The sequence below is a fragment of the Pan paniscus genome, chromosome 9 (genome assembly GCF_029289425.2).
Source record: "Pan paniscus chromosome 9, NHGRI_mPanPan1-v2.0_pri, whole genome shotgun sequence".
NCBI classification, from domain to species: Eukaryota; Metazoa; Chordata; class Mammalia; order Primates; family Hominidae; genus Pan; species Pan paniscus.
In genome coordinates, this window is record NC_073258.2 from 9231105 (window position 1) to 9254289 (window position 23185).

The window sequence follows — 23185 nt, forward strand, 5'->3', positions numbered from 1 at the left end:
ATCTTTGTTGAAAGGCATATTGTGTATTGTCACTAATTCTGGGAAGGCGGGGGCCATTGGTTTTCATGAAGTGTGACTATGAAACATGAAAATCACACAAGGCAATCTTGATCTAAGGAATGCTTCTAAGAGAAAATGAATACACCTGCCCTATAGGCCTGCTTCTCTACCAAGCACATGGAGATGTCCACTCATTCTTGCTGGCACCAAATGGTGATATTCAAAAGAGCTGGCATAATTTTTTAGAGTTGCTAAGTATATAAAGCACTAACTTTATCAATTTTGTTAATTATACTTCACTTCATCTCTGTCTTATCAATTAGCTAAATAAAAACAGCATCAATTCATGAATATCATGATAATAAAAAAATGCAGGTAAATATTCAAAAAAGTCAATTGTTAGCTGCACATATTATTGTAACTATAAAGGAAGGGAAAATATATCTTTATTTTATGAAAGCCAGTAAAATAAATCAAACTTCTCTTAAAATATTTGGTAAGGAAAAACTAATAACGTGTTTCTTTTTAAAATAAACTTCTAAATTTTGGAACAATATTAGGCTTACAGAAAAATTGCAAAGGTGCTAAAGAGAGTTTTTCACACACACATCTCTCAGTTTGTTTCTTCTAATATATTCATCCTTGATTAGCATATATACTTGTCAAAATAAGAAACCAAAATTGATACATCACTGTTAAACTATTCAGATTTTGCCATTTTATTCAGATTTTATTATCTTTTCTCTTAGTATTACTTTATGTTCCAGGGTCCAATCCAATATACCGTACTCCATATAGGTATCTTGTCTCTTTGGTCAGCTTTGATCTGATATTTCTCAGTCTTTACTTGTTCATAACTGTAAGGGTTTTTTAATGAAGGGAAATAGGGTTTACAGAGCTGCAGAACAATTGTTATTTTTAAAATGCTGTTTATCAAGAAGGATTTTTGTTTCCTGATCCTGGTCAATGTGATGTTTTAGCAAATAGTGAAATACACTGGCTTATTAGTCTCAAATAAAAATTGTTAATCACAATCTAGAATTCACCTGTACAAGGTTTGTAGTGGACAAAAGATTAAAATAAGGACAAAAAGGAAAATTAAGAATGTGCTGTGAAGAAACTTAAAAGGCAGACTGAGAAATTTGGAGTTTACTCAACATTGGAAACCACTAGACATCTGGAGCACAGAAGTCATTTATATTAATCCTCACTTGCCTGTAGTTGTTAGTTGACTCTGGCCACTCTGAATAACCTGGATAGATCCAGTACTCCCACCTCTTGTACTGATGCAAGAGACTAGAAGCTTCTCCAGATACTGTATTAGCAAAGGGGAATTATAAAAGACTTGTATTATCTAAGCAATACTTTGAAAGACCGGCAGATTGCAAAGATGGTCGAAAACAAACAGGATCAAATGGAACAAGGATAAAATAAAGTTCTATATCTAGGTTTATGGGAAAAATCAGTTACATAAATGGAGGATGGGGGATACTTAATCTGATAATCAATACTTCACATGAAAAAGTTTACAAAGCTTTGTGACCTCAATTTCAATATGAGTCCTGAGGGTCATATGTTTACTAAAAATTCAGTCCCCGTCTGGAGAGGTGTCAATCTCACCATAGTACACGGGACTCAAACTCATTCATGGTTTATTGAAAGGTGAGTATGTGAGGAATACTGTGCTAAACCCTATTCCAATACTTGAAATCAGAATTAGAGGTGTTTTAAAGCATTTTATACTAAAAAGCTTGGAAAATAAAAAAAAAGCACAATGAAGAAATTCAACATTATGCTTTTACTTCCTATTAACTCGAGTTAACTTATAAAAGAGTTTATATAAGAGTTGTAATAACAATGCCTAGAGGAGGACTCTCCCATCCCTGATCACAACCCCATTTCAGAAACTTCTTCTACGGGGACACTTCGACAGTAGACTTTTGATGAACTTTATATCCAGTCATTTAAAAAATTATTACAACAAGATACTTATACTGTTTAGGCACAAATAGATATGCACATTATATTAAAACTTTTAATAAGTATGGGCTAGCAAATAATGCATGATATCCTTGGTAATATCCTTTTGTAAATTTTATTAAGTAACAGACAGCAATAAAGTTAGATCCCACATCTTGAGCAACAGTTGGATCCATATCTGGAGATAGAATCTTCACTGTCTTCAGAGTTCTGGTTGTCGGGTGACAGTAGGGAGCTAAATTTCTGAAAATCATACTGACATACCCTGTATCCATCTCCCTGTCCAGATAAATAAAGTTATACATAATATGGGCTAAGAAAAAAAGCATTTAAATAAATATATTGATGGCAATGCTTAGCCACAGAATGCAATTTACAGGCATAAGCAGTCCAGCATTATCTAGCCAGCATTTTAGTCATATTCCTTCTAGTCTTGTTTAAACAAGCAAATATGGCTGATACTTTTGATACTGTTATATAACATAATATTTTTATTAAGTTAGAAATATTTTTTATTTCACTAACTCTATTTAGATCACTTTATTTCAATTTCTGCATAGTTTTCCATGTAACATATGAGCTACAATTTATTTGACCAGTGCCCTGTTTGTGAAAGTTGAGCATATTTTGCTTATTTCCTTTCCTTGTTTCTGTATTTATAAGTAAAAGTGTCTATCTGCACAAATCTTTCCGAATCAGAATGGTTGCAATATTTTTAGGATTTGTAATACATATTTTCAAAATTTTTCTCTGGCAAGGCTGAGCCAATTTGTATCTCTCTGCATACTAGTAAAGTATGAGGGGTTTACTTCCTGCACCTGCCAACCCCACATATAGGCATGACACACATGCCTTGCCTACATGGTTCCAAACTATATTCATTCATTATACATATTCATAGCCATCATGCACTAGATATTGTTCCTGCCCATGGTAATAAAAGGATGTAAAAGAAAATCTGATCCTGTCACCATGGTGCTTATAGTCTAATCAGGGAGACAGAGTATTGATGAAACAGCTGCACTCAGCCACTAGTTCAATGTGGACACTGACCACAGTAAATTTGAAAATAAACCTAGAAACCATTATGTTTTGATAGGTGATATGTTCCCAAAACAAAAATTCCTGGTTTCTTATCTCCTTGCCTTGTAATACACACTAGAATGATATCTCCTGGGCCTCTGCTACCTAACAGAGATCTTATCAAAAAGTCTTGTGTTGCTTTTCCATAATGAAGCCTGTGCTTCCTTGATTGGAACCTTGTCTATGCAAATTACAAAGGGACAGACAATAGTGGACCCAGCTCTATCCTGTATTTTATGGCCCTGTCCTGCAGAAATCCATTTTCTAGCTTGCAACCTATTCCTCTCTCTCCTCTTGGACTAGTTAAAGCAAGTATTCCTAGTTCCATAGTGATGCCTTTGAAACTCTGGCCCCCAATTTAGGCCCTAAGAACTCCACTGGACTTCAAAGAACACATTGATCTCAAGTTTAATAGCATTTTATCAGATTTCACACATCCCTTCTATACATTTCTGCTAGCTTTCTTGGGGTCAGGATCCTGGTGCTGGTACAGGTGCAGAGTACAGCAGAGGGCTCTCTTGACCTCTTGATTGCGCAGGCAGTAAATGATGGGATTGAGCAATGGTACAATGACAGCATACAGTACAGAGACCAACTTGTTGGTGTCAAAAGCTGAGAGTGCCTTTGGCCGAGCATAGATGAAGATACTGGCTGCGTAGAAGATTATCACAACAGTGAGATGAGAGGCACAGGTGGAAAAGGCCTTATAGCGTCCAGCAGCCGAAGGAATGTGCATCACAGCACCAGTAATGGCCACATAGGAGGCCCCAGTGACAGAGAGTGGCCCTAGAAGAATAAAAATGGCCAGGATGAAATCTGTAAGCTCTGCTGTGGACATATCAGTGCATGAGAGGTTGAGCAATGGAGAGACATCACAGAAAAAGTGGTTGATGATGTTGGGGCCACAGTAAGAGAGGCGAGAAATAAGAAAAACTTTGACCATGGAGATGCCAAAACCTCCAGCCCAAGAGCCAGCAGCCATCTGCACACACAGCCGGCCACTGACAATGACTGGGTAGTGGAGAGGATAGCAGATGGCCATATAGCGATCATAGGCCATAACAGCGAGAAGGACACACTCAGTGCAGCCCAAGCCAAGGAAAAAGTAGAGCTGTGTCATGCATCCCTCAAAGGAGATTAGCTGTCCATGATCCTGTTTGGATCCAACAAAGCCAGCAAGCATCTTGGGAATAGTGACAGTGACATACCAGATCTCCAGAAAGGACATATTAGCTAGAAAGAAGTACATGGGTTTGTGGAGGGTGGAATGGTTCCTAATTGCCATAATGATGAGTGTGTTCTCAGTCAGCACCAACACATAGGCCAGCAGCAAAAGGGCAAACAATAGTACCTGTAGTGGCGCAGGAGCAGGGAAGCCCAGCAACACAAACTCACTCACTATCCCACTATGGTTCCGCCACTCCATGTCATTGGTCTCTCTTACTGCTCTTCAGGAGATGAGAGTAGAGAGTCTTCAGTAGGCCACAACAAGAACCCAGCCTTCCTCTTAATGGGCTTATATTGGTCGAATACCACGTAAGGAGTTCATGTAATTAATCACTGAGCTGAGGCCACCGCTGTCTTCTTTGATCTGGAAATGAGCGAAGGCAAACATACAAAAATAAATGTTTTTTTTTTTTTTTGGAAACAAGATAGGAAGGAGTCTGTTCTGACCTTTGGAGAAGCATGCATTGAGATGCACTGGGGAAAAATGACACTATTTTGTCCCCAAAGAACATAGATCAAAACCAAAAAATTGAAAGAGTCTCGGCTGCCCTAAAATGAGAGTTTGTCTTTGAGTTGGATCATGACTCTGTTTTGAGGAAATAAGTTACACAATGGAGGAATAACAATCATATATAACACAATTGAGTTATTATTAGTACAGGCACTGTTATTATTGCATGCACTGCTGTAAAACATTTGCAGTATTAATTCGCTTGATCTTAACAACAATCTTGTGGGCTAGTACTACTAATAGCTACAACTGTATGCCTAAAAAAACTGAAATATAGATTTAAGTGACTAATTCTGGGTTGCAGAAATAGCAAGAGGTGGAACTGGGAAGTCAGGACCTTGGAGCTTCCAAAATATTTAGGTGATGTAAAGGAGGGACTGTACAATACATCTTGGATGTACAACTGGGAGAGAGAATCTTTGAGATCAGTTACAGAAACAGTTCCTTCCTGCCAGGAGGAAAGAAAGACAAAAGCAGAATACCAGAAGGTCACAGTACCTGTAGAGTGGAAGTCTGCAGAACCCAGTACTTACAAGGAAGACATGAGATTCACTAGGAAATCAGATTAGGAAATGGATGCTGGATGGCAGAAAGACTAAGAATTACAAGATGCTGGAAGTTGTACTAAGTATCTTGAAATGAGGATAGAGTATCTTCCTTTAACATTAAGGCCCATATAAAAACATACATTTACTAGGATACTGTTTGTTTACCTTGGTATCAAAGATAAAAATTTCCCTTTCCCTTTAAAAACTTCAAGCCATTTTTGTGTCTCATGTAGACAAGAAGTTGGGATTTTTACATGGGAGTTGATATGAAGGAAGGGTTATTTTTACCCTGTTCCCCTGTACAGTTATAGCATTGGGAGAGAGTGTGGAGTTTAGAAAGGAGAATGGGGTAGAGTCAGCTGAGCATCTGGGTGCGATTTCTTCTCAGATTTCTTACCTTTTAGTCTTAAATCTGTCCCTATGAGGTTAGCGGGGGCAGAATGTGCTCACAAATTAAAACAACCTGCTAATAATTTTATGCCTGACTTTCTCTTCTCTGTATGCTCTGCTGTCATTACTTGAGCATTACTCAGTACTTGAGCCCTTGAATTTCTCTTAATACTGTAATGCAATTACAAAATACCTATGACCCTGGCTTTCATTTCCCATCACTCCCATTCTTACCATTCACACCCACAATTTTATTTATTTCAAAATTGATGGTTGATCAGCAATGCTCTAGACCATGGGCTAAGAGTTGTGGTATATAAAGGTTCATAGACACATGCTGAGTCTTCAGGATCTTATAATCTAGTTATAGGGGCATATCTTCACCTTCTCATCCCTGAAAGTTTAAGCTACATGCCTGTCCCAATGCCATACATGTACATACATAGATAAGTGGGAACATCAAACCTACAATTGCTGTTTATGACCTTAGCCTTGATCCTTTCTCCTCAATACCTACCTCATACACCCTTCTTTTTGCTTTTGATCCTTTTGGCCTCGGACCTTCATTCATATCCTTTGGTCACTTCAACCTTCATGTTTGATGCTCTGCATACTTGAAAATAATAGCCTTTCACACATGGACTCCCAACTGATTTTTCTGCTTAGAGTCTTACCCTTAAAGGTGAGACCTTAGCTCAAAACTGACCATTTTACTCTCCTTAAAACTTGTCCATAGTCCCTTTGTGTACACAATAAATGCTCAAATCATTTAGCCTACAGGTACAAGGCCTATAGGCACTTCATGATTTTGCCACTGCTTCCACCTAAACCTTATTTCTTACCACAGTCTACACTGTATTTTATACCTTGCAGCTCTCAGCGCACACCATGTGTATCACCTCATAGCTTTCCTCATGCTGCAATCTCCATGAGCATGGCTACATCCTATTTAGCCTTCAAGTCTTGGTTCATAAGGCTTCTATCCATAGAGACATTAGGTACTTTTTTTTTTTTAAACTTTTCCCTTCACAGGTTCAGTGAGATTCCTGTGGTTACTTGTCTCATTAGAGTCCATGAAAGCCTATATATCATTTTGCTTGCTACATCCCTGCAGCTATTGATCAGGTGGATGTAAAGGAGGACCTCTGTAGCTGAAGTGGTTCCACATGTCCTTAATGGTGGAGTATGGAGTGGATATAATTCCATGGATGTCACAGGAGTTCCACAAATCTACTATGTCTAGAATAAGCTTTCCCAAGCAAGTTATTCCTCTATTACAATAAATGGCATTAGCTTTCATACAGTCGCCTATGCAAGCCATCTGGAAGTTTCCTAGATATTCTGTACCCATCCACCCTTTCCCCCAACACACATCCCACACTTAACTAATCCAAGTTCTAGCTAAAATGCCTCTTTAATTATCTCTCATATCAGTCCCTTTTCTTCTGTCCTATTTCTACTGCGTTCCTCCTAGTTCCTCACAGCAGGTCATTGATATTCCTTGATTTAACTATTTTGATAGGATCTTACCTGGTCTTTTTTCCTCCAGCCTGTACCCTCATCAATATAACTCCCACTTGTTTTCAGAGTCATATTTCTGTATAGAAACCGCTGACAACAAGAGCATCCAGTTTTTGAGAACACATACAAAATCCTCCAGTAAAGAATCAAAATGTATTTCCTTTTAGCTGTTATACAGCAATCTAATCATTGCCCACTATTTAACTTTTTAAAAACATGTCATGACGTTATATAACTCTGTAACTTTACACATGTTTCTGTCAAAAACACCCACTCTCTTCCTAGGAATTTTTATCGTAATGTTTTAGTCCCTTAGTGATTACCCCTCCAAAAGTACCCATATTTCTATACACTAGATTATTTGTTGGAGCATCTATCTCTCCTTCTGACAGTAGTTCCTGTTATAAGGTTTCACTTACTGATTATTAAAGGTTTATAATGTGGTTGCAAGAATGCATGGCAAAAAGGAGAAAGGTATGATGTGGGCAGAACAGACGAATTGCAGATAACAGGAATGGAATATAAAGAAAAAAGTATATAAAAAGGATTTTGGTGGAAATGGTCAGGAATAGAGAATTTAAGTGGGTAACTGAGAATATGACAGAGTTGGAATTATATGCAAGTAAAACATGCATTGATTGTAGATCTGCAGGGACCAGATAAAACATGAGGAAGTTAGATGAAGTGCAAGAAGATTGGATTTACATGAATAAGAGATCTAATATTTGGGTAAAATGAACTTGCTATATAGACAATAAACCAATGAGAGATAAGGTGGAGATAACTAGAATATTGAAAGGATAGACTGGAAATGGATGAACAAAAATACTGTAGGGAGAACAGGTATATTATGAATAAATAAAGGACCAGCTATGAGAGGAAAAGATAAAGAAAGTGATATTAGTCTAAGTATCAACAGAATTAATATATGTGGAAAATATTGAGAGGTTTGGGATTTTATTAGGTATAGAGAGGAATAAGAAGATGGCTATATTAGACATAAGTAAAGAAAACTTGGGATAATTGACCACTTGAAGAGGAATCAGCAGATAACAGAATCCACTCACTTTATTCAGATGTCACTGACTCATCAAGGTCCTCCTGAGATGGCTGGGTTGGTTAGGAGAGGATTTAAAATGTATGCAAAAAAAGTTGAGTCATCGGGACTAAGAAAGATGATACAGAGATTCCACTTTCTCTTCCTCCCATAGATAGAGAACACTGCCAAGCTAGGAAAGATTCCTTTATCCTGTACCTCACTCCCTCAGTCCCCATTTTTCCCTCCTCCTTCTGATGCTTTGAGATGTCTCTGAGGCAGAAGCTCAAGAGACCAAAAGAGATACAAGAGAGAAAAAAAGGCTGGGGCAGAGGACAGGGAAGGGGAATGTTTGGAAAGCTCAGGCCATAGGGTTTTGTCAGGAAGTTTCATGAAAGAGAGAATGTCAAGATACCCCTACGAACTCATACTTCCCTCTCTTGCCTTCCTGTTCCTTGTCAGTCTCCCCTTTCTATCATGTCATACTCCTGTTCAAAAGAAAGACACGGGCTGATATTCTAACTCAGATATATAATTTTGGGCAATTTATTTAACCTCTTTGGGCCTTACATTCCTAATCTACATAATAGGATTCATATGCCTGACAGGATTGTTGAGAGGAGTAAATGTCATTAATATATGTACAGATCCTGGAACATGACAGGGGCTCAACAATACTAGACAGTTCCTTCTTTATCTCCTGATGCCATATAGGTGACACTCATTAACTCCATGATGTCATACAAGGAGCACTGAATTGAGAGTTAGGGTTTCTGGGTTTGAGTTCCATGTTTGCATTGGATTTTTTTTTTTAATTTGGGGTTTTGTTGTATATGTTTGTTTTCCATATAATGATATCTATATATATTATGAAAATAATATACATGATAAGCATTTTAAGTTTGTGACAAGATTTGGCACCCTACTCAATCCACAGTATTCTGTGTCATATTGAGGTCCAGCAAATTAATTACATGGGATTCACAGTCACATTGTAATTCACATCTGTAATGAAAGTAAATACTTTCATTACAAAAGGAAAAAAAAATTAGCCAAAAGAAAGCAGCTACAGGCCCCATGAAAGTCTGAAACCTAGCAGAGAAGTCATTTAACCTTAAAGTTCCAGAATAATCTCCTTTGACTCCATGTCCCATATCCAGGACACACTAGTGTGAGGGCTAGGTTCCCAAGGCCTTGGGCAGCTTCACCCCTGTGGCCTTGCAGGGTCAGCCCCCACAGCTACTCTCATGGGTTGGTGTTGAGTGCTTGTGGCTTTTCCAGGCACATGATGCAAACTGCTGGTGGCTCTACCATTCTGGGTTCTGGAGAAGGGGACCCTCTTCTCACAGCTTCACTAGGCAGTGCCCATGTGGGTTCTCGGTGGTGGCATCAACCCCACATTTTCCCTCTGCACTTCCCTAGTAGAGGTTCTCTGTGAGGGCTCTGCCCCTGTGGCAGGCTTCTGCCTGAACATCTAGGCTTTTCCATATATCCTCTGAAATCTAGGTGGGGGCTCCCAAGCTTCAATTCTTGCATTCTGTGCACCTACAGGCTTAACACCACTTGGAAGCCACCAAGGCTTACAGCTTGCACCCTCTGAAGCAGTGGCCTGAGCTGTACCTGGGCCCCTTTTAGCCATGCCTGGAGTTGAAGCAGCTGGGATGAAGGGAGCACTGTCCCAAGGCTGTGCAGAGCAGTGGGAACCTGGGTATGGCCCTTGAAACCATTCCCTCCTAGGCCTTTGGGCCTGTGATGGGAGGGGCTGCCACAAAGGTCTCTGAAATGCCTTCAAGTCTTCTCATTGTCTTGTCTATTAGCACTTTGCTCCTCTTTACATATGCAAATTTCCACAGCCTGCTTGAATTCCTTCCCTGAAAATGGACTTTTCTTTTCTACCACATGGTCAGGCTGCAAATTTTCCAAACTTTTATACTCTGCTTCCCTTTTAAATATAAGTTCCAATTTCACATCATTTCTTTACTCACACATCTGAGCATAGGCGATTAGAAGCAGCTAGACTACATCTTGAACACTTTGTTGTTTAAAAATTTCTTCCAGCAGATACCCTAAATCATCACTATCAAGTTCAAAGTCCCACAGATCCCTAAAGCAGGGGAACAATGCAGCCAACCTCTTTGCTAAAGCATAGCAAAAGTGACCTTTACTCCAGTTCCCAATAAGTTCTTTATTTCCATCTGAGACTTCCTCAGCCTGGACTTCAACATCCATATCACCATCAGCATTTTGGTCACAACAATTTAACAAGTCTCTAGGAAGTTCCAAACTTTCCCTCATCTTCCTGTCTTCTTCTGAGCCCTCCACACTCTTCCAACTGTCAGGCCTCTGAGCCCAGGCTAAGCCATCATATCCCCTGTGACCTGCATGTACACATCCAGATGGCCAGTTTCTGCCTTAACTGATGATATTCCACCACAAAAGAAATGAAAATGGCCTGTTCCTGCCTTAACTGATGACATTATCTTGTGAAATTCCTTCTCCTGGCTCATCTTGGCTCAAAAGCTCCTCTACTGCGCACCTTGTGACCCCCACTCCTGCCCGCCAGAGAACAACCCCCCTTTGACTGTAATTTTCCTTTACCTACCCAAATCTCATAAAATGGCCCCACCCCTATCTCCCTTCGCTGACTCTCTTTTTGGACTCAGCCCACCTGCACCCAGGTGAAATAAACGCCTTGTTGCTCACTCAAAGCCTGTTTGGTGGTCTCTTCACATGGATGCGAGTGAAGCCAACTTCTGCCCATTACCCAGTTCCAAAGTTCCTTCCACATTTTCAGATATCTTTATAGCAATGCCCCACTTCTCAGTACTAATTTTCTATATTAGTCCATTCTTGCATTGCTATAAAGAAATACCTGAGACTGGGTAATAAAGAAAAGAGGCTTAATTGGCTCATGTTTCTACAGTCTGTACAGGAAGCATGACACTGGCATGTGCTCAACTTTTGGGGAACACTCAGGAAACTTACAGTCATGGTGAAAGGTAAAGGAGAGCACACACCACATGGTTGGAGTAGGAGCATGAGAGAGAGGGGAGGGGAGGTGCCTTATACTTCAAAACAACCAGATCTCCTGATAATTCACTCACTATATAGCACCAAGGGGGGATAGTGCTAAACCATTCATGAGAACCCTGTCTTCATGACCCAATCACCTCCCACAAGTCCTTACCATTATAAATAAAGTTTTGGTGCCACAAAAGAAATAGCACTCGAATATAAAATATTCTTTTTAATTCTCAGCAAGGCAAGTTACCTCTATAGAAGGGTCCAACCTTACAGATGGAGCAATGGTGAGCACACACTTGGACAAGGGAGGGGAAGGGGTTCTTATCCCTGACACATGTGGCCCCTGCTGCTGTGTCATTCCCCTATTGGCTAGGGTTAGACCGCACAGGCTAAGCTAATTCCAATTGGCTAATTTAAAGAGAGTGATGGGGTGAGTGGTTTGGCAGGAAAAATGGTTATGACAGAGCAGGTAATCGGAATGAGTCAGGGTGGAGTAGGTAATTGAAAAAGGTTGCTTTACAAGGAAGTTAAGTTTAAAAGTAGAAGGTAAAGAATCGAACATACTGACATGTTGATTCTTTGAAAAGAAATTTAGAACTCATATCTAACATTACCTTCAGCACTGAGGATTACATTTCAACATGAGATTTGGGCAGAGACACAGATTCAAACTATACCAGTGCTATTTTCCAATTTACAGCAAGTAACCATAAACCAGATTTGCACCTACTAAAGTCTAGGTACCTTTATGAGAGCAATAATTACACAATTAATTATTTTATATCTTCCCTATTAAGTTATTTAAGGTTTCTTAGCACTCAACACATCACTAGCTTGTAGTAGAGGGCTCAAAATCTTATTGAAACAACAGTTTATTAAAGAACTTTGGGTGACTTGGTATGATTACCGTCCAGAACTATAAATGGTGGAATAGCTGCAAAAGAGGCCAGAAAAGTAAAATGAGGCAGTTTACAGAATAATTTATGATTTGATAAAAGGTTATTATTTTATTCCATAGGTGATGAGGAGTCCTCAGAAGGTTTTGAGTTGATGTAGATATAGATTTCAATTTGAAAATATTTCCCAACATTAGTGAGAAAGATGAGTTAGAGATGAAAACCTAGAGACAGAGATGACACAGGCTACTCTGTACTAATATTACTACTATTGCAGTAGTCTAAATGATAACTGTCAAGGATTCAACTTAAGATAATGTAAAAGAATGCGAATTAATAGATATAAGAGAAATATACAGAGAAGAGTTCATAAGATTTGGTGGACAATTAAGTGGAAGAGATGATGGAGATGAGCTTATGAGTTATTTCAACACACATTAATTTGTTATATCATTCTTTGTTTAATGAATGAATATAATATTTACTGAGTTAGCACAATGACAGCAAAATACAGAGTAAAAAGTCTTATTTTTGGCTCAACTATAGATAGTGGTGCCTTATACTTTAAAACAACCAGTTGTAAACTGTTTCAACAAGTTACGAAACATGACAATAATAATATGCATTTGTGTGCTTATGTCAAGCATCCAATTACTTGATTGTATTATCTCATTTAATACTAATAATTATAATATGAGAAAGTTAATATTATACCATATTATAGATGAAGATACTATGTCATAGCAGTAAGTAATCTGCTCAAGATCATACAATAAGTAATAGAAACAGATTTTGAGTTCACATTCTGACTCAAGACCCCAAACTCAGATTCATCATACCATACCACCTTTTGAGTAATCAGCTGCTAATTATGTTAGAGGACACTAGAGTAGAATTTATATTAGGGACATTTAACACTTAAGTTAAAAAGGAAGGAGGATTTCTGGTTCTCAAAAGTGACAGCTGAGCCAGTGTTACAGATTTGAAAAGCTGCATTTTTAAAACTATGCTAGGTTGAGAATAAAATAAAACTTAATATTCGTTTGTAAGATCTTTATAATATGTTTCATATAATTGAAGAAGTAGTTGATATTTGAAAGAATGGAAGCAGAATTTTAGCACCAGCATTTCCTGATCTTAAGAACACTGTTACTTGCTGAGGACAGTGGCTTAGACCTGTAGTCCCAGTGCTTTGGGAGGGTGAGGTGAGAGGATCACTTGAGACAAGAATTTGAGACAAGCCTGTGCAACACAGCAAGATCCTGTCTACACACACACACACACACAATTAAATTAGCTGGGCATGCTGGCTCATGTCTGTAGTCCTAGCTCCTTGAGAGACTGAGGAAGGAGGATTGCTTTAGCCCAGAAGTTTGAGTCTGCAGTGGGCTATAATCATGCCACTCCATCTCTGCATTCAGCCTGGGCAACAGAGCAAGATGCTGTATCAAAAGAAAAAAAAAACAAAACATAACTGCCAGCATTAACAATTCCCCATCCGCTTGTCTTCCTATTACAAGTTTTTTTGTTTTGTTTTGTTTTTGTTTTTGTTTTTTGGTAAGTGGGGCAAGAGATTAAACTGGCTCAGCTTAGTTCAAAGTCCACTCCAATATCTGGCTTGATTCAGTCAATTATGGCAAAAAGAGTCTTTGCGGTTGGGGCAAGTAAGAGATTTACATGGTATTAATACATATTGGAAAAAGGTTATGAGAATGAAATGCACACACTGCATTATATATGGATGTTTTCTAAAATAAAACATCAAAAATTCACTTATATGTCCACCAATGTAGGAAGATTAATCTTCAGTTGCTCATCTTAACCTCTATCCAGATTGTTTTTATATCATTTGGTTATAATATGTCTCAAGAAAAATACTGTAAACTTACTATTAATTTTAAAACAATCAATTTTTTTTCAAACCATGACTATTTTTTATGTTGGTCATTTTATAGACTGGGCAATAGTTGGGTATATTTCAAAGTATTTTAACTTATTACATAAGAATGTGCTTTTAATGACCATAACAGCAAAGAAAAATGTTACCTTTATTTACACTAGAATAATTATTTTCTTTAAGAAAGTATTTACCAACTCAGTAAAAAATTACTTCTGTATTTATTAAAAAAAAACAACAGAAAAGGAAGCGTGTATTCACACTAAACTCCCTTTTCTTCTTTAACCTTTCATGTGCTGGAGAATGCTCTTCTGTTATGGTGCTGTTCAGCACCTTTAGAGCAGAAACTTGTTTAGGTGTCTTTTTTTTCCTGCATTAATGGGAGCTTGTAAATATCTTTTACATGAAGTATCCTCAAGGAAGAGAAAGCACCGTGAAGGAGTTGTCCTCAAGAGTCACTATCGATATTGTCTAAGTGGTCTGAAAATTCTAACTTTGAAGTTTCTCTATGATCCAAGCACAATCTAAGTGAAATGATTTCCAGTTAAGTCATCAGAAGTTTGCCTATTGGTATGTTTGTTCATTCATGTGTTATTTATTTGCTTTATATTCCTTTCAATTTCTACTTTAAAATGTTTTGTAACTTTACTAGTGGCTATGAATGTAATTAATTTTTGGAAATCAATTTTATATTAGGTATATTTTCAGTCTCTAGAGGAAAAATGCTATTTTTAAAATATAAGTTTATTTATCACAGTCAGTTGTTTTAAGCTGGTTATCTTTATCTCTATAAATTCTGTAAAATCTGATTGTAATTTCATACATTTCTCCTTAATAAAATCTTTTCTAATATTAACCTTTATTTCATTGAATAAAGTAAATCACATTGAATCTAACTTTTTAGATTATTCTTTTTAGTCAGTAAAAATACTATCTTTTTTTCTTTTTCAACTTTTATTTTAGATACAGGGGTTACATATGCGGGTTTGTTACATGGATATATTACAGCAGGTACTACGCATAGTAACCAATACGTAGTTTTCCAACCCACATTCACCTTCCTCCCTCCTCCCTCTAGTAACCCACAGGGTTTATTGTCCCCATGTTTATGTTCATGTGAGCTCAAGATTTAGCTCCCAATTTTAAGGGAGGTATTTGATTTTCTGTTTCTGCCTTAATTTGCTTAAGATTATGGCCTACAGTTCCATCCATGTTACTGCAAAGAGCATTATTTCTTTTTTCTGGCTGCATAGTATTTCATGGTGTATATGTACCACATTTGCTTTATCTAATCCACCAAATTGATGGACACCTAGGTTGATTTTATGTTTTTGCTATTATGAATAGAATGGCAATGAACATACATGTGCACATGTCTTTTTGGTATAATGATCTATTTTCCTTTTGGTATATACTCAGTAATAGAATTGCTGGGTACAATAGTAGCTCTGTTATAAGTTCTTTAAGAAATCTCCATAATGTTTTGTACAGTTGTTAAACTAATTTACATTCTCACCAAGAGTGTGTAAGCATTCCCTTTTCTCTGCAGCCTTATCATCACCCCCTGTTTTTTTTTTTTACTTTTTAATAATGGCCATGCTGACTGGTGTGAAGTGGTATCTCATTGTTGTTTTGATTTGCATTTCTCTGATGATTAGTGATGAGCACTTTTCCATTATGTTTCTTGGCCTCTTGTATGCCTTATTTTGAGAAGTGTTTGTTCATATGCTTTTCCCATTTTTAAATGAGGTTACTTGTCTTTTGCTTGTTGATTTAAGTTCCTTATATATTCTGGATATTAGACATTGACAGATGCATTGTTTGCAAATATTTTCTTTTATCCTGTAGGGTGTCTGTTTACTCTATTTATAGTTGCTTTTGCTGTGCATAAAGCTCCTTAGTTTAATTAGGTCCAATTTGTCCATTTTTGTTTTTGTTGCAGTTGATTTTGGGAACTTGGCCAAAAAATCTTTGTGAAGGCTGATGCCAAGAAGGGTATTTCCTAGGTTTGTTTTTAGAATTTTTATAGTTTGAGATTTTAAATTTAAATCTTTACCTTGATTTGATTTTTGTATATGGTAAGAGATAGGGGCCCAGCTTCATTGTTCTGCATATGACTATCCAATTTTCCCAGCACCATTCATTGAATATAGTGTCCTATCTCCAGTGTCTATTTTTGTCAAGTTTATTAAAGACTAGTTGGTTGTAGGTTATGTGGCTTTATTTCCGGGTTCTCTATTCTGTTCCACTGACCTATGTGTCTGCTTTTGTACCAGTACTATGCTGTTTTAATTACTATACTCTTGAAATATAGTGTGAGGTAAAGTGATGTGATGATGTCTTCAGCTTTGTTCTTTTTGCTTGGGTTTGCTTTAGCTACTTGGACCCTTTTTTTTATTCCATATGAATTTTAGGATTTTTAAAATTCTGTGAAACATAATGTTAGTAATTTGATAGAAATCAAATTGAATCTGTATATTGCTTTGGGCAGTATGTTCATTTTTTAAATATTGATTCTTCTAATCCATGAGCTGGGATGTTTTTCCATTTGTTTGTGTCATTTATTATTTTTTTCATCAGTGTTTCATCATTCTACTTCTAGAGATCTTTCACTTTCTTGGTTCAATGTATTTCTAGGTATTGTGTGTGTGTGTGTGTGTGTGTGTGTTTGTGTGTGGGTGTGTGTGTGCATGTGTGTCTATCATAAATGAGACAGTTTTTGATTTGGTTCTCAGCTTGAACATTATATAAAAATGCTACTAATTTTTGTATGTTGATTTTGTGTGTCTAGAAACATTACTGAAGTCATTTATCAAGTCTAGTCTTTTGGAGGAGCCTTTAGGATTTTCTAGGTATAAGATCATGTCATCAGCAAACAGATAATTTGATTTTTTCTTTTCCAATTTAGAGGTCTTTTTCTTTCTTTCTTTCGCCTAACTTCTCTGGCTAGGACTTTAAGTACTATTTTGAATAAGAGTGGTGAGAGTGGGCATCCTTGTCTTGTTCCAGTTCTTAGAGAGAATGCTTTCAACTTTTCCTCATTTAGTATGATGTTGGCTGTGAGTTTGTTATATACGGCATTTATTATTTTAAGGTATCTTCCTTCTATGCCTAGTTTCTCAAGAGTTTTTGTCTGTGGATTTTATTGAATGCTTTTTCTGCATCTATTGAGATGGTCATATGCTTTTTGTTTTTCATTCTGTTTATGTGGTGAATCACATTTATTGATTTGTGTATGTTGAACCATGCTTGCAACCCAGGAATAAAACCCACTTGATTATGATGCATTATCTTTTTGACATACTGTTGAATTCAGTTTGCTGGTATTTTGTTGTGGATTTTAGCACCTATGTTCATCATGGATATTGGCCTGTAGTTTTCTTTTTTTATTGCATGCTTGCATGATTTTGGTATCAGGGTGATACTGGTTTTGTAGAATGAGTTAGGGAGGAATTCCTCCTCATCTTTTTGGAATAGTTTTAATAACATTGGTACCAGCTCTTCTTTGTAACTCTGATAAAATTCAGTTGTTAATCCATCTGGTCCTGGGCTTTTTTTGAGAGATTTTAAATTACTGATTCAATTTCATTACTCATCATTGGACTTTCAGGATTTCTATTTCTTCCTGGTTAAATCTTGGGAGATTTTATGCTTTCAGGAATTTATCCATTTCTTCAAAGTTTTCTAGGTTGTGTCTATAAATATGCTCATAGTAGTCTCTGATAATCTTTTGTTTTTCCATGGTATCTGTTGTAATGTCACTTTATTATTTCTGATTGTGCTTATTTGAATCTTCTCTCTTTATTGATTACTCTAGATAGTGGTTTATCATTTTGTTTATCTTTTCAGAAATTCAACTTCTCATTCCATTGATTCTTCTTCTCATTATTTTTTTTTTAGTTGCAACCTCATTTAGTTTTGCTCTGGATCTTTGTTATTTCTTCTTCTGCTCGCTTTGGGTTTGGTTTGTTCTTGCTTTTATAGGTTTTTGAGGAGTGAAATTAGGTTGTTAATTTGAGATCTTTCTATCTTTTTGATGCAGGCATTTAATGCTATAAACTTTCCTCTTAACACCACTTTTGCTATATCCCAGAGGTTTTGGTATGTCATGACTTTATTTTAATTCATTTCAAAAAATTGTTTATTTCTGCCTTTGTTTTGTTGTTTACCCAAAGGCCATTCAAGAGCAAGTTGTTTAGTTTTCATATATTTGTGTCATTTTGAGAGTTTCTCTTGGTATCAATTTTTAATTTTATTCCACGGTGGTATGACAGGATAGCTGTGAATATTTTGAATTTATTCATTACAGCCAAGCATATGGCCTATTGTGGAGAATGTTCCATGTGCGGATGAGAAAAATATATATCCTGCAGTTCTGGGGTTGAATGTTCTGTAAATGTGTTAAGTTTATTTGGTCTAGAGTGCAGTAAGTACACAGTTTCTTTGTTGATTTTCTACCTCAGTGATATGTCTAGGGCTGTTGGTGGGATGTTGAATTCCCCCACTGTTATTGTATTGCTACCAATTCCTTTTCATAGGTTTCATAGTATTTGTTTTATGAATCTAGGTGCTCTGGTGTTGTGTGCATATATATTTAGAATTGTGATATCTTCTTGTGGGATCAAACAATTTATCATTATATAATGACCTTGTTTGTCTTTCTTTCTTTTTTTTTCTTTCTTTCTTTTTTTGAGACAGAGTCTCGCTCTGTCACCCAGGCTGGAGGGAGTGCAGTGGCGTGATCTGGGCTCACTGCAATCTCTGCCTCCTGGGCTCAAGCAATTCTCTGCCTCAGCCTCCCGAGTAGCTTAGATTACAGGCACCTGCCACCACGCCCAGCTAATTTTTGTATTTTTAGTAGAGACGGGGTTTTACCATCTTGGCCAGGCTGGTCTTGAACTCCTGACCTTGTGATCCACCTGCCTCGGCCTCCCAAAGTGCTGGGATTATAGGTGTGAGCCACTGTGCCCAGCCATTTGTCTTTTTTTTTTAAACTGTTGTTTCTTCAAGGTATGTTTTATCTGATGTAAGTACAGCTACTCATGCTTGTTTTTGTTTTCTTTTTTCATAGTAGAATTTCAAAGTAGAATTTCCAGGTGCATATTTAGAGTGCTTTGAAGCCTATGGAAGAAAACGAAATATCTTCATATAAAAACTAGACAGAATCATTCTCAGAAACCACTTTGTGATGTGTGCGTTCAACTCACAGAGTTTAACCTTTCCTTAGATACAGCAGTTTTGAAGGACTCTTTTTGTACAGCTCTTTACTTTGAACATATGGGTATTTTTATCTGTTAGTTGGGTCTTTTGTAGGCAGCAGATAGTTGGGACTTGTTTTTGTATCCAGTTTGCCAGTCTATATATTTTAAGTGGAGCATTTAGGCAATTTACATTTAAGGTTAATATTGATATGTGAGGTTTTGTTCTTGTCATAATGATGTTACCTAGTTTCTTTGTAGTCTCAATTGTGTAATTGCATTATAGGATCTGTGAGCTTTATACAGATGAGTGTTTTTATGATGGCAAGTATTGTCCTTTTGTTTCCACGTGAGAACTCTTTTGAGCATTTCTCATATGGCCAGTGTAATGGTGATAAATTTCCTTAGGGTTTGATGGTCTATAACTTTATTTCTCCTTCATTTATAAAGCTTACTTTAAGCTTTATTGAAAAACTCTTAAAGAATTTTTTTTCCTTAAGAAAGATAATAGGTCCTCAACCTCTTCAGGCTTGTAAGGTTTCTGCTGAGAAATCTTCTGTTAGTCTGAGGGAATTTCCTTTTTAAGTGATTACACACTTCTCTCTAGCTATATATATATATATATATATATATTTTTTTTTTAATGAGACGGAGTCTCGCTCTGTCATCAAGGCTGGAGTGCAGTGGCGCGATTTCGGCTCACTGCAAGCTCTGCCTCCCGGGTTCACGCCATTCTCCTGCCTCAGCCTCCCCAGTAGCTGGGACTACAGGCGCCCGCCATCATGCCTGGCTAATTTTTTTTTTTGTATTTTTAGTAGAGACGGGGTTTCACCGTGTTAGCCAGGATGGTCTCGATCTCCTGACCTCGTGATCCGCCGCCTCGGCCTCCCAAAATGCTGGGATTACAGTTATGAGCCACCGCGCCCGGCCTCTCTAGCTATCTTTAGAATTTTTTCCTTCATGTTGACTTTGGACAGTCTGATGACAATATACTTTGATAAGATTTATCTTGCAAAGAATCTTCCAGATGTTCTTTGAACCTGTTGTATCTCGATGTCTAATTTCTATCTAGACCAAAAATATTTTCCTGAATGATTTTATCAAATACATTTTCCAAGGTTTTTACTTTTTATTATTATCCCTGAGTAATGGCTATTGCTCATAGATTTGGTTGCTTTATATAATTTCATATTTCCTGGCTGCATTTTTAAAAAATTCTCCTTTGTTTTCTTTTTTATATATAACTGGGTCAATTCAAAGGACCAGTCCTCAAGCTCTGAAATTCCTTCTTCTACTTTGTTTAGTATGTTGTTAAATAGTTCATCTATATTTTATAATTCCTTCAATGAACATTTCATTTCCAGAAGTTCTGTTTGGTTTTCTTTTAAATATTTACCTCTTTAGTAAATTATTCTTCCATATTCTGAATTGTTTTTCTGATTTCCTTGTGTTGCTTTCTGACTTTCTCATAGATCTCATTAAGCTTCCTAAAATCCATGTTTTGAATCCTTTTTTTAGTCCTTTCAAAATTTTCATTTTGTTTAGGATGCATTGCTAGAGAGCTAGTGTAATCCTTTGGGGGTGTCAAAAAACTCTTTTTGTCCTGCCAGAGTTCTTACACTGATTCCTTCTCATCTAGAGAAGTTATGACCTCTGATTTTTGAACTTTATTCCATTTGAATGGTGCTTTTAACTTTTTTATTCTTTTCTCCCTTGAGGGTATGACTGTAACATATATTCTGTATGATACTTTGGCTTTGTTTCTCAGTGCTTTCAGGGGGCCAAGGCTATGTATGAACTCCTTAGTTATAGATAGCTTTTGTGCAGTGGCTTTCTCAAATGTTGATTGTTTTAGTGATATATTGGGTATATGAGCTGACTCATTATCTTCTGTGGTGCTGGGAGTTGGGAGGTCTCAGGGAGCTTTTCTCATACCCTAGAACTATGCCCTTCTGTCAGCAGGTTTATTTGGTGGTGCAGTTCAGTCTACAGTCCAGTAGATGGCGATAAGGAGTAAGAGCGGGCTCATCTCTGATGACAAATGGAAGCACCTGCTTTGACAGAGGCGGTGGAAGGAGCTCATGGTGGGATGGGCTGATGTCTTCAACGTGAGGGGTGCCACGGTGGGACCTCACCACCTCCTTATCCTGGGCAGCCAGGAACACAACCTACATGTCTATTACATCCCTGTCACCAGGCTTGCTACTTTCAGTTCAGATAGACACTGACCCTTTTCTCCAGGTCTCAATGTAACTAGGGCCCGTGGAAAATGCCCATCTGCAGGTACCACTGAGATAGCCTTGAGGCTGAACCTATTTTTCCGGTTTAAGACAGGTAACTCTGTGGCTGGTCTACATTCCATTGCAGGAACACAGCAGCTCTGTGTAGGGAGGGGGAGATGTGCTCCACCTTTATGCAATTCCAGGAGGCAGGTACACTTTCAGTGGGGGTGTAACCACCTGGAATCATGCTGGAAAGCCTCACTCTAAGTGCACTTATGCCAGTTCACAGTGGGAAAAACCTTGGCTCTGTCCACAACAGTGGACTGGGGGAGTGGGAGAAGATTCCCCTCATCCATTTCCAGCCACTGGTGTTGCCTGTCTGCTTGGGCAGAACAACACTTTTCCCCTTCAGAGACAACCACTGCACCCATCACTCTTCTGGGAGGGGCACAGTCACCCACTGGACACAAGTAGGGGGCTCTCAGGCAGGACAGAGCTTTCTATTTGGTTTCCTTTGTTCCAAAGGGTGTTTTGGTGGGCTGCACTGTGCCTTCTCCCAGCAGCAGCCCATGCTGTGAACTGGATATCCAAGGATCTTGCAACTCCCAAGGATCCCACTGTTCCCCTGTGTTCGCTGCACTTAGAGCAGCATCTGGAAAATGTTTGTTGGGGATCTAGTGGTATGAAGAAACAAAGACTGAAATTCTCTGGGCAGGATAGTAGCCCACAATCGGTGTACAACCAACACAGTGCCTACCATTTCAACTTGGGTTCAAGGGGAGTGTGTGTGAACCTGCACAAACTGGCTACTAAGTGCTGGACCCCCAGGGAGTTTCCAAATTCCTCCTGACCGCAGTGCCTGGGCTTACAAGAGCAGAGAGGCTCTTCAACAATTTGGTCCTCAGCAGCCTGTCACAAGGGTAAGGAGAACAAAGAAACTCCCACCTACACTTTCTGTGGGATTGCAAGTTCCTCAGGAGTCAATCTCTGCCAGAGTCTTGCTGCCTTCCTTTTCTGCACCTGAGCTTCTTCCTGTGGCTTCTCCGACTGGTTTTGCATTCTTCCTCAGCATTCCACTCCAGCCATGATCACTCACCTGTAACTTTGTCTCTTCTTTCTGTAGAGAACTCACATCTGACATCCCTAGTTAGCCATCCACAGTGGATGCCTTTTGTTGGAACACAGATAATTCATAGTCTGTGCCCATTCAAAAAGTTCACCTAGCATACCTCTTTCCCAGACTTCTTTATCACCAACATTCAAATCCTGTTCTTTCCAAGTCCCTTATCATCCAGCCAAACCACTGGCAACTGCTGATGAATTTGTGTAGGTCCACACTTTTGACCAAAATAACAAACTTTTGAGGCATGAAACAACATGGGTGAAACCTAAAAGCATTATGCTAAGTGAAAGAAGCCAGACACGATAGATTACCTAATGTGTCATTCCATTTACATGGAATTCAAGGAAAGGTAAAATTATAGTGATAGAAAGCAAGTTATTGTTTGCCAGTGTCCAGGGGGCACAGCTAGAGGACTCATTGCAAAAGGGATGAGAGAAATTTTGGGGGTGATAAAAACGTTTTGATTTTGGTCAGGCACGGGGGCTCATGCCTGTAATCCCAGCACTTTGGGAGGCTGAGGTGGGTGGAT

At 38.0% G+C, this 23185-nt stretch overlaps 1 protein-coding gene across 1 annotated transcript in view; it reads right to left on the bottom strand.

Annotated features, from left to right (window-relative positions):
- Nucleotides 1-3498: 3498 nt before the first annotated feature.
- The window catches only part of LOC100974335 (olfactory receptor 6A2), a 97883-nt gene continuing 78196 nt past the window's right edge, over nt 3499-23185 (bottom strand). Inside the window, exon 3 of the mRNA XM_055095173.3 lies at nt 3499-4654. Coding sequence (XP_054951148.2) covers nt 3506-4489 — 984 coding nt within the window. The 5' untranslated portion in view covers nt 4490-4654 and the 3' untranslated portion in view covers nt 3499-3505. The remainder of the gene's footprint in view (nt 4655-23185) is intronic.